The 17,914-nt window shown below is 38.7% G+C and overlaps 1 protein-coding gene across 3 annotated transcripts in view; it reads right to left on the bottom strand.

The window, feature by feature from the left end:
- The window catches only part of ABCC3 (ATP binding cassette subfamily C member 3), an 81,776-nt gene that overhangs the window by 6,193 nt on the left and 57,669 nt on the right, over nucleotides 1-17,914 (bottom strand). Inside the window, exons 16-27 of one of the 3 annotated variants that reach the window (XM_039343811.1) lie at nucleotides 15,309-15,435; nucleotides 15,035-15,211; nucleotides 12,027-12,194; nucleotides 10,153-10,336; nucleotides 8,960-9,065; nucleotides 8,694-8,838; nucleotides 7,316-7,523; nucleotides 6,323-6,633; nucleotides 5,087-5,286; nucleotides 4,852-4,978; nucleotides 2,600-2,701; nucleotides 368-514 (exon numbers count right to left, since the gene is read on the bottom strand). In XM_039343811.1, the coding sequence (XP_039199745.1) occupies nucleotides 368-514; nucleotides 2,600-2,701; nucleotides 4,852-4,978; nucleotides 5,087-5,286; nucleotides 6,323-6,633; nucleotides 7,316-7,523; nucleotides 8,694-8,838; nucleotides 8,960-9,065; nucleotides 10,153-10,336; nucleotides 12,027-12,194; nucleotides 15,035-15,211; nucleotides 15,309-15,435 (2,002 nt within the window). Of the gene's footprint in view, nucleotides 1-367; nucleotides 515-2,599; nucleotides 2,702-4,851; nucleotides 4,979-5,086; nucleotides 5,287-6,322; nucleotides 6,634-7,315; nucleotides 7,524-8,693; nucleotides 8,839-8,959; nucleotides 9,066-10,152; nucleotides 10,337-12,026; nucleotides 12,195-15,034; nucleotides 15,212-15,308; nucleotides 15,436-17,914 lie in introns of those variants that run through there. The other 2 variants (XR_005556772.1, XM_039343824.1) reach the window with 2 other exon arrangements.

Genomic DNA, 17,914 nt, shown 5'->3' with positions numbered 1-17,914 from the left:
TTTTATTTATTGGTTAAAGACATTCTAATTTATACTATGGCCAGGTTTTTCCACATGAAATTACTTTCTCACCTATCAAAGTGTCTCACAGAACTCATGAAGGTTGCCCTTTATATCCTCTTATAAATTTGATAATGGAACTATGGTCTGTTTTATCAGAAAATTGAAGAACTTTCTGGATATCAATGGAGCTAGGGCTGAACACAAAATATTTACTATACGATGACCAGGATATGTGTGATTGATAATTATGAATGTCCTATTTCTTCTATCAGCTAAAGAAAACCAAAGTCTTCATTTTTAAATGCAGGTTACAGAAAAAACAAAGTTGATTCACTGCAGTAAAGTGACTATGTTAGAAACATACCTTTTCTCCACCTTTTACACTCAGGCTGAGGTTTTTCAACACCAAATCCAAACCTTTCCTATACCTGACAGAATAGCTTGTAAAGACCACTTCTCCCTGGGTGGGCCAGTCTTCTGGAGGTCTTTTATCCTCAATGATCCAGGGAGCCTGAACATGGAAGAAGTTACAGAATACTGTGTTAGCACTTGAACCCTACTTTCAACTCTGAAGGAATATATTGTATTAAAAGCTCCATGATTAGTATTCAGTCTTCCACTAAATATTAACAGCAAGTGGCTTGTTTGATGAACCATTTAAAACAGGGGCCTTCAAACTTGGCCCTTTTATAACTTATGGACTTCAACTCCCAGAATTCCTCAGCCAGGCATGCTGGCTGAGGAATTCTGGGAGTTAAAGTCCACAAGTCATAAAAGGGCCAAGTCTGAAGACCCCTGATTTAAAAGGAGAGTTAGTTGGTAGGGTGGTAAGGTGGTAGATTAGGTTTCATGTTCACCCTTATTTATGGAATGCCTTGGTGACTTTGGACTCTTTTTCAGCCTCCTCTTCCCCAAGTTGTTGGGAAATAGATGGTTTATTTAATTGAAGTCTACAACCTAAAACCAATCATTAAATTATATCAAATACAATATATACATACACATGCACACACATGAAGAGTGCATGAGAGGCATGAAACAATTAGCATATGAAGAGGGCACCAAGTGGGTTTTATAAGCCATAGCAATTGATAATATTTTTTTTCAAACTTCTTGGAGATATCTGAAAATCAATCACAAAAGAGGAGAATGGTCACCTCATGGTTATAAAAGGAACTAAGCTTTCTAACGATTAGTAGTATAACGCTCATTTGCCACTGTGTATACAATTGGCATTTTAGTAATACATGTGATACAGTTGAAACCTCTGTATCAGAGTATAAACTTTTGCAATGCATGTGAGGGAGGCCAGTATATCTGCCTGTTGTCACCCAAACTGAGTATAAACTTTTGCGATGCATGTAAGGGAGGCCAGTATATCTGCCTGTTGTCACCCAAATTGATTGTGGGGATAAAATGAAGGTGTACGGTGCCATGAGCTCCAAGAGGAAAGGCCATCTGTAAATTTAATGAATCAATACATAAACAAATAGAGAAACCTTTCCTGAATACAAAGCATTTTGTACACAATATCATTAAGGATAAGACTTGCAATTTTTAACCTTTTTTGGAATAACAAAACTCCTAGCAACTTAGCACAGCCAATGGCAAAGAATACTGGCAATTATAGTTCAACAATATTCATGGGGATGACAAACTTGCATGTTAGTTATTATATTCAATAATATAGTAACAAGAATGACACAAAATAATAATGACAGTACTAATCTTTATCAAGGAAAACACTGCTATATGCTGTTGTATCTTTCATTGTTGCAACAATGAAAGCAAAAACAACACTAGTTATGATGCAGGCTGACGCCACTGTATATTAGTATGGAATAGTCTGTAGCAGTGATGGCGAACCTTTTAGAGACCGAGTGCCCAAACTGCAGCCCAAACTCCACTTATGCATCGTTGAGTGCTGGGTGGGTATAGCCCATTGGGTGGGTGTGGCCCATTGGGTGAGTGTGGCCCATTGGGTGGGTGTGGCTGCGGTGGTAACGGCAGACTGGGTGGGACTAAAAAGTTCAATCAATCAATTCCAACTTTGCAAGATCTTTTTTTTTCCCGTGAGAAGTTGAAATTGACTGATTGATTGAACCTTTTTTTTTTTTTTTGCACATGGCAGCGGAGGCCTAAAGCGAAAAGATTTTATAAAACCCAACTGAAGGCCTAGGACTGGGACGACGGCGCACGTGCCCACAGAGAGGGCTCTGAGTGCCGCCTCTGGCACCTGTGCCATAGGTTCACCACCACTGGTCTATAGGATAAATGCTTTTCCTTAAATGCTTTTCCTTAATGTAGGAGCAATCTGTGTTTTAAAAATATTTAATGTATTTTCCAATGCTGTGTTATTTCTGAAATGAAAGCAAACTGGATAACAGTTGCTTAATGGGACTTCATTCTAGTATACAACTTAGGGTCTTAGAGTTTTATCTAGCTATTTTGGGTCAAAAGTAGACTATGCTGAGTTCAGTCCGAGAAGCCTGTAATATGTAGCAATGAATTAATCCGAGTCAATAGAGGAACTATATACTATATTTACATTACTGCTTGCTTTTTGAGAAGTAATTTCCTCCACTGGGGAACTCACCTCAGTTTCATTTTCAGAATATTCTTTCACTCTTTCTACAGCCACAATGTTGCTTTCTAGATCAGATGTCATTCGTACCATCCAGTTCAGAGACATTGTCACCTACACAATGATTAAAAAAGTATTACTTGTGTCAGAAGGTAATCATGGCTACAAAAAGTAGCTACCATTGGCAGAGATACTATTAAGCAGTATTTTTCCATAGCATATCTTTAAAAGATAAGGCCGGAAATCCAGATGCCATACGGTGATCAACATCCCCAATACATATATCTATCTTTTTTGTAGAGAAATGGGATTCTCTGCTTGGAAAGGGCAAGGTTACAAGAGGACAAAAGCTGAAACTTCACATTGGAAGACCAAGTAACTTCCAGTTATATGACAGCCAAACTGAGAATGGGTAATCCTTAGGAGCTTTTTTTCAAGTTTCCACATGAGGTACTTATAATACTAATATCGAAAGATTAAGAACTGGTATCTGAGTTTGCATTTTTTTTTCTCCTGTGTTTGTGTCTGTTTTGAACTTGCGTGGTACTCTGGCTCAAGTGCAGAATAATAATAAAAACTAAATAAGAAAATAGGGATGGAAACTTTCTCTAAACCACAGTATCTTTACTACTGTATCTTTAATTACATTGAAAACTACCTAAGGCTTGTATTATTTCTTACATTCCATTTAAAAATAGGTAAGGCTAGAATTAATTGCTTTGCCAATCTGAATGTGTGACCTTATTGTTGCCTGGGATAGAGATTCAATCGATGTGCTTCCTCTTGCCATAATCTCAACTTTAATAGCTTTTAAGGCTGGGAGGCCCAATTCAAATCCTTTGATCTTCCCAGATACCGTAAGTCCCAAATTTCACAAGCAATTTCACTATTGCAGATTGACATTTCTGAATGCATTTTGTCAGTGCTGTGCACATTTTAAAGCCCAATCTTTTGCTTTTCAATTTCAGGGCCACATAATCCACCCTGCTCTTAGTCAAACAGATGACTTCTCCTCTCCCTCCCCCCCTTCATACTGAAAGCGAAGTTAAATCCCTGACAGATTGTGCAGTCTGATAGCTTTCCCAATATGCTGTTGTTAACTAAAGGCCTTTTGTTAGAAAAGATAGGGAAGCGAACAGTAAATCTTAACATGGTTTCTCCTCAAATACAAGCACAACACAACCTTAGACAGGCCCATTGAAAGGAGTAAAAGAGGCCCCTATATATTCTGGTTTATTTACCAACACTGGTTGCCACCTTGGTCTGCAGCAATCACTGTCACTTCCTACTAACTTGCATGTGAAGCCCACACAGCTGGGCAGGATCAAATCAATAAGAACAACCCAGAGTCCAGGAAGGTGTATTTAATGCCACTGTGGGCTAAATGTGGAATCTTGGAAAGTCAAAGAGGAGGTTCCCAATCTCATTTACTCAACTAAACTCTCTTTGATGAGTGTGCAATGTTTTTTCCTCTGGATTTCTTTCCATCTGGACCAATTTGATGTTTATAAGATAAGCTGTCAAATGATTCACCCATTATCTCTGGACTGCTGATGTCTGATCTGCCTTCCCTTCCTTTCCCAGCCTCCTCGCAATATCTCACACTGCAATTGCTTCTAATATTGCCGTTGGCTTTCCCTTCCCAGAAGCAACTCTACCTTGATTTGAATCTAGATCACAAGGAAGCAGCTACTTCTTGTTTATGATTATCTCTTCTGTTGGACCAAGCTATTCAGACTGAGGCCGGACAGAGAGTCTGATTTCTAAGCCCAAGAAACATGGTTAGTAACAAAGCTGGGCATGCATGTTGATGCAAGAACGCATTTTCAAACAATGGCACAGTAAGAACTATAGTTGTAACTACATGTTCAAAATGGGACAACATGTCCAGAAGATGGCATCCACATGGAGAACTCCCTCCATAAGATGCAGTTACTTGGCACCTTTGTTAATGTCTCTTGGGTGCCAAGCAAACACTTTATTTTCCCAAATGTTCAATCTTTGGTTAACATGCTGCTCATGTACATGATATAGTCATACTCACTTGGCATGACTGTCCTGCCCATTATTGCCTCCTAAGTCAGCACAGCCCTAGAGGCAACCCACTGCAGTTCATTCTTACTTTGCCACAAAAAAGTGGAGACAGGGAGAGGAAGAGATGCTGTAGCAATATGCAGTTAAAACCAGAATGCCAAATGAAAAGGTCATATTATAATGAGGTTTCACTTTCACTTTTAATATAAGCAATCTATTATTATATATACCTGAAGTGCATAAGATACAGAAAGTCCAACCAGGCCAGCACTCAAATTGTTTTTACTTAGTACGGCAAAAAGAGCTGCAAAGAATACCACACAGTTTCCCACAAATTCAACTCTAACTCCCAGCCACCTAGTAAATAAGAAAACATTTTTAGTACACAACACCCATTTCATTTGGAACTATTTGTCTTTTCAAGTGAGAGGCTGACATTAAAAACAACTTTAAAAACAACTTTACCTGTTGGCTACAATTCCAGGATAGTAACTTTTCTGATTGTCATTCACCTTTGTGTCACTGCTGTAAACAAAAGACTTCTCTCTTTTGAATGCTCGGATGACGCTGGCTCCTGTGACCGTTTCCGAAAAGTGCGAATATATGGGGGATCTGCTAACGGATTCCAGTCGCTTTAATTGACGAGAGGTAGCTACATAGAACCGCTGCCATGGCCGGTTCAAAAGCATTATGTTAAAAAAAAAAACACACACAAAATGTCTTAAAGCATTTTACATATTTGATCTCAGCTATCAAGACTGTCACATCATAGAGAACCAATACAGTTCCCAAATGAGAAAGGCCTTGAAAAAAGAGGTTGTATCCAATTCTTTGGGATTTCTCTCACTAAATCTTGGGAAAGCCTATGAGATATCAGAATCAATAGTAAAGATTTTTCTGAGCTGTGCCGTTTTAGGTTTCAGGTGATGTTTACATGTTTGAAAGCTCTAAGTACAAAAATGTATTGTAGACTGAAAAGCAACTTCTGAGGAAAAGCTAGTCTAACCTTGATTTTGAGGGTATATTTTCTGGATGACTTTCAGATACAGATTTTGCCATCACTCCTCCCCATCCCAGTATATTAGCTGCATCCATGTCACTGTAAGGACAGCAATTCTGAACACAGGTCTTCCAATTATGGAATTCAGGAGGCAGAGAAAGAAGTCTTAATTTATTACGATAAGATTCTTTTTCCACTGTTCATGTAAAATCCCCCCTACATTATAAAAAACATGCCAAAATAGTGCTAAAGTGATCTATACCAGTGGAGATTACATTTATCTTCCATTTTTCTGCTGTACTTTTTTTTTAATGTTAGCAACTGCTTTGACTTTATGATGTTTAATGTTCTTTTATTTTTATTATTTTGGTTTCTATTGGTAAGCGTTTTCTACTGTTGCTGGAGAAAGATCACAATAGCTATTTGGAGCTACACAAAAATACTTAGAATAGGGCAGTAAGTAAATGACTGTGAATAAGTTATTCAGTCTTGTAAACCTAACTGAGATACCTCTCAGACAGAAAAGCTGGCTTCAGTGTTCCAAAGGAACTGAACCCAGTAAAGTGTACATTTATGTAAATATGTAACAGATTAATTCTTTCAAACTGAAAGAGTGCATTATCTGCCCAGCGTTCTGGTACTTCAAAAACGATCATGCAAATAGCAAGGTAACAAAAGGGGAAAAAAACGACATGAATTACCTGTGCAAAATAATACAAAATGGCTAAAGGTATTATAACCACAGCAAATAGCGGAGTGCTTGCTATGATCACAATCATTGTTGATACAGAATTAAAGAAGGTTCCAAGAAACATCAATATTGTTGGCGGTATCACTTCATCAATCACATAGATGTCCTTAGAAAAGCGGTTAATGATTCGGCCTGTTGGAGTTGTATCATAGAAAGACTGTGGAGTGTGAAGCTTATTTTCTAGCAGTCCTGCATGGAGAATACGGGCTGCCTTGATGCCACCCATGGCTAGGGAAAAGGAGGAGATCAGAACAAACAGCCCTGTTGCAAAAAGGGAGACATAGGGAGGAGATTTTGATCACATTGTATCCTAGAATCCTTGGACATTCTATTTTATGCAACTTCACTACATTGCTGTTCTGTCTTTCTTTGGGAGGGGTCCTTGGTGCTCTCTAGGCTTGCTTGTTTTCTTGAAGATGTTTCATTATCCAAACTTGGCAACATCATCAATGCTGATGATGTTACCCAGTTTGGGTAACGAAACGTCTGCAAGGAAACAAGCAAGCTCAGAGAGCACCAAGGACCCCTCATATCAACCCTGAGTTACAAATATTTTCCTTTCTTAGTGTCTTCTTTGGTTTCTGCAGACCACAGTATCTTCTCTCTTATTATCTACTACTACTACTACAGTTGTGTTGGGAGCACCAAAGTGCTTCTGGGTTGAAAGCATTGAATGGTGACATCACTGTTGCTTGGAGTAAAGGAAGGATACAAAAGGCCTGCAGATCAAAACCAAGTGCTGTCATAATGCAATAAAAGACTGCTGTCGCAACATAACTCTTCGGTATTTTGTTCACTGTCTGTTCAAGGATCTTTTGAATAAGTATTAAAGAATGCCAGAAACCACAGTTATCACTATTTTAAAATATTTCTAAACACACCCTTAATCAGGAATTTGAGTAATTGCCCTGTATAGATGGGCAGAAACACGTAACACAATTACCTTGCAAGATACCGAGGGCAGCATAGACTCCAATTCGCCTGTTCACACCCTGTTGAGTCCCATTTATCACTGGATCATTGGTCCACTCACTGAGCCATACATTGGCCCCAATTGCAGCACCATTTTGACAGGAATACAGGCAGCATATGACCAAAGAAATAAGAGGACCAACAGCCTTCATGTATTGCCAGAAAACAATAAATTTGACCTATAAATTGATGAAAAATAAGGTAGATTTTACTTAGATGCAAACTTGTTATAATAATATTAGCAACTCATTAAGAAGAATTGGAAAACTGGAAATTAGAATATTTTACATGCAGACCATTCCGGGGAAAAGCATGGCTGAAATAAAGGAAATTCCAGAATAGAAGTACCACATTAAGGATGTGTCCATGCAAAATTTTACTTTTTTTTTTTTTTAACAAATCTAGACAAAGTAAGCTTCCATTACATTCTATAGAATTACCAAATGAAAGCATTAAAGGGATTTTCTGTATCTGTGTTCCATTATCAAGAGCAATGACAAACGCTCCAGCATATCTATTTTCAAACTGGCCCAACCAGCTTTTTAAATTCAGCAGTAGTATAATATAATGCTAAAGCAAACTCTAGCCTAATGTCTCAGAATATGTGTGAACTCTGCTATGAATCCAGTTTCCAGGATATGCTTAACAACCTGCAACCACACTTTGGTTCTCCATTTGTTATTGCTGTTCACATAAGTAATATTTGGATCACTTTTGGGGACAGGATCATCAAAAACATATTTATTCCCTGTCTCACCCAAAAAAAAAGACGTCCCTTGGCTTATGCTGATGATGGCAAGGAGGGCATCACACTATGCATGTGTTCTAAAAATTAAATAATCCTCCCCAACCCAGTATGCTTAAATTCCCTAAACTACAATCAGCAGTACTACTAGGATACCAGGGATTATAGTCTAACATATGCAAGGCATGCTAAATTGGCAAAAGTTGAATTATTCTTTTTTTCTCATCATAAAACAGCTGTGGGCGACCTATAACCCTAAATTCCCTGGATCACTTTTATAGCCGGCAGAATCTCTTTGAACACTAATTCTGAAAAATCAGTCAGGGAGGTGGTGGTTTCTATCATCTTGGCAACAAAACATGAACACTGTGGTAGAGAGCTTTAAAAAGTTTATTAAAAAAAATCCCACCAAAAATTTGGGCAAATGTTTTTTACATCATTGCCCTCCCCACAAAAGACTGTCCAGCTTTGTCTTAAAAGGGTAAGTTTCAAGCTCCCCTTCTAAGTTGCTAAACCTCTCCGATAGCTATTCTATATCCCACATAGTTAATTAGATAGTAATTCTACAACAAAAAAGAATTAATGTTAAGCAAAGGTTCCTTACTGTGCCAGTTTCAGCAGTTTCTGCCTGGATGAGTTTCTCAGAAGTGCCTTTTACAGGAGGCTCCATGGACTTTTTGTCACACACCTTTCGTTTGGTAGACTTTTTCGTAGATAATTCACCATCTGAAGATATTACACTGAGTTGCCTGTTTTTTGGGTTTTTTTTTTTTTTTTAGAAAAAAAGAACAGAAAGACCCATTACTATGAAGTACAAGTGCTTGATTTCAGTGGTCAGCATAGTGGCTTAAAAAGCAATTCTAGGTTTACCTTAGGAACTGTTTGCGGACTTCATTTGTCACCGGTTCACTATCTGCCAGATCTGTGTGGTTGCTGAGAGTATCTTCAGCAAGCAGGACCTCTTCATCCTCCATTACTACAGAGGGACAAATATTTAATTATTTGGGTTTTCTAAAAGAATATCTTCTAGAAAGTCTGAGTTCAGTGCTTTCTAAGTCACAAAGAATAAGAAGCAATAACAAAAGTCAACTACAGGTAGTCCTTGACTTAAGACCACAATGGAGCCCAACATTTCTGTTGCTAAGTGAGACAGTTGTTAAGTGAATTTTGCTTCATTTTACAACCTTTCTTAGCACAATTGGTAAGTGAATGAGTGCAGTTGGTAACTTAATAACGGTTGTTAAGTGAATCTGGCTTCCCCATTGACTTTGCTTGTCAGAAGTTGCAAAAGGTAATCACATGACTCTGGGACACTGCAACCGTCATAAATATGAGTATATGATATAATACTGGCTCTGCCACATTTGAGTGAGCACAGACTAAATCAGGGGTTCTCAACCTTGGCAACTTTAAGACTTGTGGACTTCAACTCCCAGAATTCCTCAGCCAGCTTTGCTGGCTGAGGAATTCTGGGAGTTGAAGTCCACAAGTCTTAAAGTTGCCAAGGTTGAGAACCCCTGCACTAAATGAAAGCAAGAAGCCACTGACTCTGAGATCTATGGCTGGACTCTAGAACAATTATTTCTGAAGTAACTTGGGAGTGTCTTATTGTCCTTTGTTCTTATTTGTGGGGTGCTAGTGGTGGTGGTGGAAGAGATAATAGAAAGAAGGGGAAAACCAGAGAAGAATATATCCAATGGAAGAACTGAAACTTCCTATGTTTATCTTATTTATTTTAAAAATTGATAAATTGATGGAACTGTCTAGATCAAAATACAAGCGTTTAGGCCTACTCAGTTTTAAACATTTCTTAAATGTTAGGTAGTTGGGATTATTCCTTTCTTTTTGTCAATGCGCATTCTGATGTTTTACAAATTAAAACACACACACACAAAGAGAGAGGGAGAGAGAGGGAGGAAGGGAGGGAGAGAGAGGGAGGAAGAGAGAGAGAGAGGGAGGGAGAGGGAGAGAGAAAGGGGGGAAGAGATATTCCTGCATAATCTTACAGACGGAGTAAGTTAGAAGAAAAGCAACTATAACAGTAACAATAAAAGTTTTATCACTTGTTGGCTCATCCTCTTCTATGTCTTCATCAGGTGCATAATTGCGGAGGAATTCTGCAAAAGACCTATTTTGTTGCAAAAGCTCTTGATAGGATCCCATTTCAGAGATTCTACCATCCACCACAACTACAATGTAGTCCACCTGAGGCAAAAAATGAATGCCATGGGTCACCAAAATGCGAGTCTGAAAATAAAAATAGTGCAGTGGTCAGGAGTGCTATCTTGCTTTAAGAATAAAAACATTCTTAAAACTCAATTATATTTAATTTTAATAATTACAATTAAGAAAAGCTTGACTACGTCTGGTGAAATGAACACTACTGCAAACTCCAAGATAAGAATAACACGTCACATATTAGCAGCTGGCCTCACAATATATAGTGGCATAGACATCTTATCAGACTTTCAAGCATCATTTAGAAGTGATCAGACAGTAACTAGAGAGAAAAGATACAGGTAGTCCTTGACTTATGACACAAATGAGCCCAAAATTTATGTTGCCAAGTGAGACATTTGTTAAGTGAGTTTTGCCCCATTTTATGACCTTTCTTGCTACAGTGGTTAAATGCATCATTGCAATTGTTAATAACTAGGTCAGGGGTAGGCAACCTCGGCTCTTTTATGACTCATGGACTTCAACTCCCAGAATTCCTGAGCATAGCTGGCTCAGGAATTCTAGGAATTGAAGTCCATGAGTCATAAAAGAGCCGAGGTTGCCTACCCCTGAACTAGGTTGTTAAGTGAATCTGTCTTCTCCATTGACTTTGCTTGTCAAAAGGTCCCAAAAGCTGATCACATAACTCCAGGACAGGGCAACCATTATAAATATGAACCAATTGCCAAGCATTTCAGTTGTGAACGTGGGACTATGGGGATGCTGCAAGGGTCATAACTGTGAAAAACGGTTATAAGCCACTTTTTTCAATGCTATTATTGTAACTTTGAACAGTCACTAAATGAATTATTTTAAGTCTTGGACCACCTGTAAAGAAGAAGAATATGTTCTTTCTTTTATAAACTGCTGTGTTTTTTTAAAAAAATAAAATAATCAGCATAATAAAAGGTGAAAGAAAGGAATCCTAAGCAAAAAAAAACAAAACCAGATGCATTTTGGATGATTTCCTTTATATGGTAGATGAAGACTAGGCACTATCAAGATAACATTGAAAGGAAAAATCGTATTTCAAGACAGGTGTAGGGAATTTGCAGCCCTCCAGATGGTGCTCAATGACAACCTGCAGCAATCCTAGCCAACATGATGGTTGGTGAGGAATGATGGCAGTAGTGATTCAGCAATATCTGTGGGTTTCTTCTTCCTGCCCAAAAATAGAAGGAAAATGGTCCAGAAAAATATCAAAGGTCAACCAACAGTAATTGAGGACTAGTGAAATGTAAAGATTAGAGCCTTGGGCCAGGAGGTAGAAAACCCAGGGTCCAAATCAATCTTCAAATGTAGAAGTTCATTTGAGCCAGCCACTGTCTTTTAGTCCAGTGTCAAAAGGGTTGTTGTTTTGAGTGTAAAATCTGAGGAGAGACTATGCCACCTTGCACTTCAAGAAAAAAGTATGATGTAAATAAAATTATGTAATGATTCAAGAAAAACAGGACTGGAATTCTAGGGTGGAATGGATGAGCTGTATTGGACTACAAGCTCCACTCTTTTTGCATAGCTTATAGCTGTACTAAGAATAGCCATCCCTGAACTGGAATCATTGCAGTCCATTGCATTACGTAAGCAGCACACTGAGAAAGTTTGACTTATTAGACATTTCAAGACATTTTTTCCAAGACTCTTAGGACTAGCAATGAGACTCTCTCTTTCAGAGGGGATATGTGTCTAGAAATATGCAGATTTTAGATCTCTTTGGGTTCACCTTTCCTTTAAGTGCTCCTTCGGGTCCAATTACGTTGTCAAAGATATGTTTTGCCACATGAGAATCTACTGCTGAAAGAGGGTCGTCTAACAAATAAACATCAGCATTGCTGATCACAGCACGGGCAAGGCTCACTCGTTGCCTCTGGCCACCTGAAAGATTGATGCCCTGTGTGGTGAAAAGAGGAGAAAGGAGAAAAAAATATATCATGCCTTTCAAATGCAACAGGCAACGGTGTCAGTTCTACCCAAACCCACCATGTCTGTATGGAGAGCTGAAACATTTGAAAACTAAGGTGCAATTCAGATTCCTTTGATCTGGGAAGACAAGAATCTTTGGTGCCCTACTGGCTGTGTGCTCCCAAAGGTAGTATCCAATTAATTCAAAAAAATATGGAAAGGAAGACCTGGAAGGGTTCTAGATCACCTACAGCAGTGATGGTGAACCTTTTAGAGACCGAGTGCCCAAACTGCAACCCAAAACCCACTTATGCATCACCGGGTGCCGGGTGGGTGTGGCCCATTGGGTGGGCGTGGCTGCGGTGGTAACAGTAGACTGCGTGGGACTAAAAAGTTCAATCAATCAATTCCAACTTTGCAAGATTTTTTTTTCCCTGCGAGAAGTTGAAATTGACTGATTGATCGAACCTTTTTTTTTTTTGTACACGGCAGCGGAGGCCTAAAGCGAAAAGGTTTTATAAAACCCAGCTGAAGGCCTAGGACTGGGGCGATGGTGCGCGTGCCCACAGAGAGGGCTCTGAGTGTCGCCTCTGGCACCCGTGCCATAGGTTCGCCACCACTGACCTACAGTAATTCACCCTTCTGCTCAATGCAGGAATCCACTATTATAGCATCTCTCAGCGACGGCCATCCAGCTTCTGCTTATATACTGCCAGAAAAAGAGAGCCCAGTAGGGAGGGAGTCTGTTCCATTGTTGCTTCAGTTCGCTACACTTAGACTGATATACAGCTTCAGCCTCGGCACAGTCTTTCTGCTAGTTGGCTAATGGTCTAATAAAGATAGGGAAGTTATAGTGGTCACTGGTTGCAAGACAAAAAACCCAAAGCAATATGGTGTTGTGGCTGACCGGGCAATGGGGGAAATGACCAAGATAAATGATTCCTTCTTTTTAAGGGATGACACCTCTGGATGATGCATGTCAAAAAGGAGACTTGAAAAAGTGCAGAAAGGCAACCTATGTGATCAGGAAAGGCTGATCACATAGGTGGCCTGAGGAAAGGCTGAGGAAAGGCTGAATTGCAGGAAAAGTTAGAACTTTTTTCCTCTGTCTTTCCCTAATTAATCCACTGAGGTTGCATGATGGGAATTCTCTGCTATAAGATCGGGTACCGGTATTGCCTATATCAACTTGAATGACTCAAAGGAGTCCACATGAATAACTTTCAAGGATTAGACAAATTTGTGGAAGGTAAAGCTAAAATACTCTTTATTACTCTACTGCAATATTATAATTAGAAATTTTATATATTTCCTAACAATCTGCTAGAAATAAATAAAATGTATATATTTCCTAACAATCTGCTAGAAATAAATAAATAAAATGATGATCTCTGTACTGCCTTAGACCATTAATTAATGTGTCCAGGAGAGACTTGCTGAATCCATGTTGGACTTGTGGCTTCTCCAAGGCATCAGAAAAGTAGTATGGAAAATGGATATTGGACTAGGTCAGTCTTTGCTCTAATACGGCCTCAAGGGCTCTTCTTCCATGAGAAAATAAAAGAGCTTCAAAAATGCTGAGGAATTAAGGCCACTCTTCCATTTCAGGACCTTTCTTATCTTCTTAGACTAGTAATAAGAAGATACTGAATCTGAATCAATCAATCAACCATTCATGCATGCATGTGCTACTTTAGCAATTTGAATTTAAATAAAGAGTAATTGTTTGGAAAATCCCACAATCTTTTTCAAAATGATGAGTGGAAAGCTTTAAATCCACTAATTATTCAGATGTCACTGCTTCCCATTTGCTCTTCTCTTTCATTCTTTTATCTTTTCCTCAACTCTGACTTTTTATACACACCTCATTTCTATCCCAATTAGTCCTCTGCTTAGCATATTTTCATAGCCTGGCATATGCCCACCACGTTGCTTCCCCACCACTGTGCTTTCCTCCCTAGATATATAAATTTGCAGAATGAATAAATATTAAAAACTCAAGCTCACCACAGCCACCCCTCATTTAGCGATCACTTCACTGAATGACCATTTGCAAATACAATGGTAAGAAACAGTAGTAAACGTTAGTAAAAAAAATCACTTTTCAATCAATTCCTGCACTTAAGACCAAATTTCTGCACCTGACAACAATGCACACTGCTGTGAGGCTGGTGATGCTGCATGAGGGAATTTTATCTAATTAGATGGCATCAACTCTCTCTCTCTCTCTCTCTCTCTCTCTCTCTCTCTCTCTCTCTCTCTCAGACACATGGTTTGCTTAGTAACCATTTTGTTGGAGTGAATTGCAGTTGCTAAGGGAGGAGAAAATATATAGCTTTCTTTCATTCTCAGTATACATAAGGAGTTGATTGTCCTTATCCTATCTAATCTTATTTATCCTTAACTCCTGTGAAATGGGTAACCATTACGTTTTATGGGATGAAATTACTTAATTTGACTTAGATTTGACACCTGACCTACACTTCTTTCTGGATCACATTACTGGCTTCTGAATCTCATTAGCTTGTCTTTTGTGCAAAAAGCTTGATGACAGAAACCAGGATTCAACAATTTGGATTTAGGTTCTGCACCTTTGATTTTCTTTTATAAGCTGCTTTTCTTTTTGTCTCACCCATTTATATTTTGAGAAAACTGATGGCCATGCCCACCTGTAAATTATGTATTTCATGAATGGAATAAATAATGGAGTGGCCATTTTGGGGAGTGTCCCCTGGCATGGTCAAAGCGTCTTCATCCAAAAACCTTGCTGTGATGGCAGTGGAGAGGACTCTGAGAGGCAGCTATCACATTTCTTGCTAAAGGTCTTACCTTCTCACCTATTTCTGTTTGATCTCCTCCAGGAAGCATCTCAAGATCTTGTTTCAAGGCACATGCCTCTAACACAGTCTGATATTGCCGCTCGTTAAGAGGGTGGCCAAACAAAATATTATCTTTCAAAGTAGCATTTTGGATCCAAGGTAGCTGGGGTACATAAGCAATCGAACCCTAAAAGCAGCAATATAGGATGGATGTGATTAGAAGCTACACAGATATTTCAAATGTTCAGATTGTCAAAATATTTTTCACACTGCTGAAAACCAACCTTCACAGCCACATCTCCATTGAGTTTCTCCATTTCACCAAGGAGAGCTGACACCAAGGAAGACTTTCCACAGCCGACTTGGCCCACTATGGCTACCAAAGAACCACTGGGGACTAGCCAATTTATACTGGAGGAGAGGACAAAGGCAAAATCAAGAGAGGATCATTTGCTCAGAAGTAGAACTGATTTAAAGTGTAAGCATAATAGAGCAAAATCAACAAAGAATTCAAAGGATTCTTAAAGGCTAGCAGATATTTTGTGACATAAGCTTGAGTGGATTACAGCTCAATTTGTCAGAACCTGAAAGCAAAAATAGACTGCTGTTGCTGCAACAGATTAAGACAGGGGTGTCAAACTGCCGGCCCATGGACCGGATGCGTCATGGCGAAGCCACGCCCGCCCCATTGCCGGCAATGGAAAAAAGTCACGATACATCGCGACATGTCACATGATGTTGCGAGTTTGACACCCCTGGATTAAGACATGTTTCCTGGAATTTGTCATAATAAAAACACCAATTATGTCTGCCTATTTTCCTTTATGTGAAAGTACAGTGCAAAATTCTAACGGGAGCCTTTATTTAATCAACTTTTACCTTATTCCTATGTTTCGGTAATCTGAGAAAGAGTGAAGAACACTAGCTGCAGAAGAAGAAGGCATGAAAGATATTATGATGTCATCATGAACTCAAGGGCCGCCTTAAGAAATTAAGGGAGAGAAACTACAAATACAGCCAGCTGTTTTCTCTCTCAGCATTGATTCCTAAAGTCATGCTAAACAGAATGGGATTGATTTTTGAAATCTGCATGCAAGCTAACTGGTGACAGCCATGATATATGGAAGTTTGGAACCTAAAGTGTAAAAGAAGTAGATAATAGAGTATGAATTAAGAAATAAAATGAAAAAAAACCCTGATATTTATACATCTGTGAAATTAAAAAAAGGAGAAGGAAGAAATAGATCCGAATGAAGGTGATTTGGCCCTTTGGAGATATTCAGACAGATCAGAAGGTGACAGTTACCTCTTAAAAAATGTATGTTTTGAATATATGATTTAAGAATGTTTACACATTCTCATTGTAAAAGAATGCATATCAATCTAAAAGAATAATTGATTCCAGATGACTCTAAATGGCTGATACTTTAAAAAGCAAAGAGCAATACAATAAAGGTCATGCATGTCCAGAAAAACAAATGCAGCACACCAAAGAAAAGCTGACAAGGAGACAACAACCATTCTTTCTCCAGGCCTAGGAGAACAGCCAGGTTTCAGTGATGTTTGGAATTAGAGTGGGAATCCTATGGATCTCTGGGGAGAAGTTTTTCCAGATAGCAGGCATTATGACAGAGAAGGTGCATTTCTTAGATTCCGATAGATGGAATTATTAAACTGAAGGGACGTGGAATGTATCCACACTGCCTAATCTTACTAGACTGACAGAAAGTACTGGACACAGGTGGTCTATCAAATAACTAGTCCCTGTGTCATGAAGGGGTTTATGTCCTTTCACCTTGAATTGCACCTGGAAGCTACTGGCCATCAATGTGACCAGAGGCTATGGCTTTGGAACAGACCATTTTTTGACACAGATCTTGAGAAAAAAAAATGGATATGGAAGAAAGAGGAATAAAATAAATAAGAGTAAAAGTAGAATGACTGCAGGAAGAAAAGTATAAATTCTGCATGAAAAGGTATTAAAAGACAGATTCATCACCTCAAAGTATGAATAGATAGTGGATATAAGGTATAGGTTGTAGAAGCTGCTTAAAACAGAGTGAAAAGAAGGTCACTTGTTACAGAGTGCCATCAAAATAAGTGAACTTACATTAAAATGGGACACACGCACAAAAGGCTTGACAGAATGAAGAAGTGAAAGAGGCTGAGAGTGAGGGTGGAAAGGTAACTCACAGAATGATTGTAGAAAAAAAATTAAAGGCACTGTAAAAGGTCTATAAAAAGAAAAAAAATCTAATTACAAAGAACAGTGTCAAAGAGAGGAAGAAATGGTTAAGATTAAGAGGAAGAGAAAATGCAGAGTAGTTTTTAAGGAAACCGAAAGCTATTTTGGATGAATCAGAGGGTTAAAAAAAAAAGAACCCTCTAGAAGTTGAGTAAAATTTAAAATAAAGCATTAATACTGATTTGAAAAGTCACTCAAAAATATTCCTTGCAGTAATTTGTGCCAACATGGATGAGTAAGAAGGGCCTGTGATTGATGGGTCTAATAAGCATTTTCAGGTTTTTTTTTTCACATCTTGGATATGGGCAGCTAGGAGATAACATATCTATTGACATGAAAAATCCGCACAATAAATGGGAAGCTACCGTGCCATCCAAGAGAAAAGAGTATTACATAATATCACAACTTTCCTTTCCTGTTTCTTGGTGACTGGTGATGGATCACTTCCACTTGGATCAGGTGGCAGAGTTTCAGCTGTGGAATCTTGTGCACGTATTAGATTCTTCAGAGGTAAACATGGCATTTTTTAAAATAAGTGATCACCAGAACCCCATCATGTCTCCTATAAGCTGCATAGGAAGGGGAATAAAAGCAAGCAGATTTGTCATGAGCTGGTCAGGGGAAGTCCAACTCTTCTGCTGCTCC

The sequence above is a fragment of the Crotalus tigris genome, unplaced genomic scaffold, assembly GCF_016545835.1.
Source record: "Crotalus tigris isolate CLP2741 ecotype Arizona unplaced genomic scaffold, ASM1654583v1 scf7180000017551.9496454, whole genome shotgun sequence".
In the NCBI taxonomy this organism is placed as follows: Eukaryota; Metazoa; Chordata; class Lepidosauria; order Squamata; family Viperidae; genus Crotalus; species Crotalus tigris.
The sequence above is the reverse complement of the archived record's forward strand: the minus strand, read 5'-3'. Positions and strand labels throughout refer to the sequence as shown.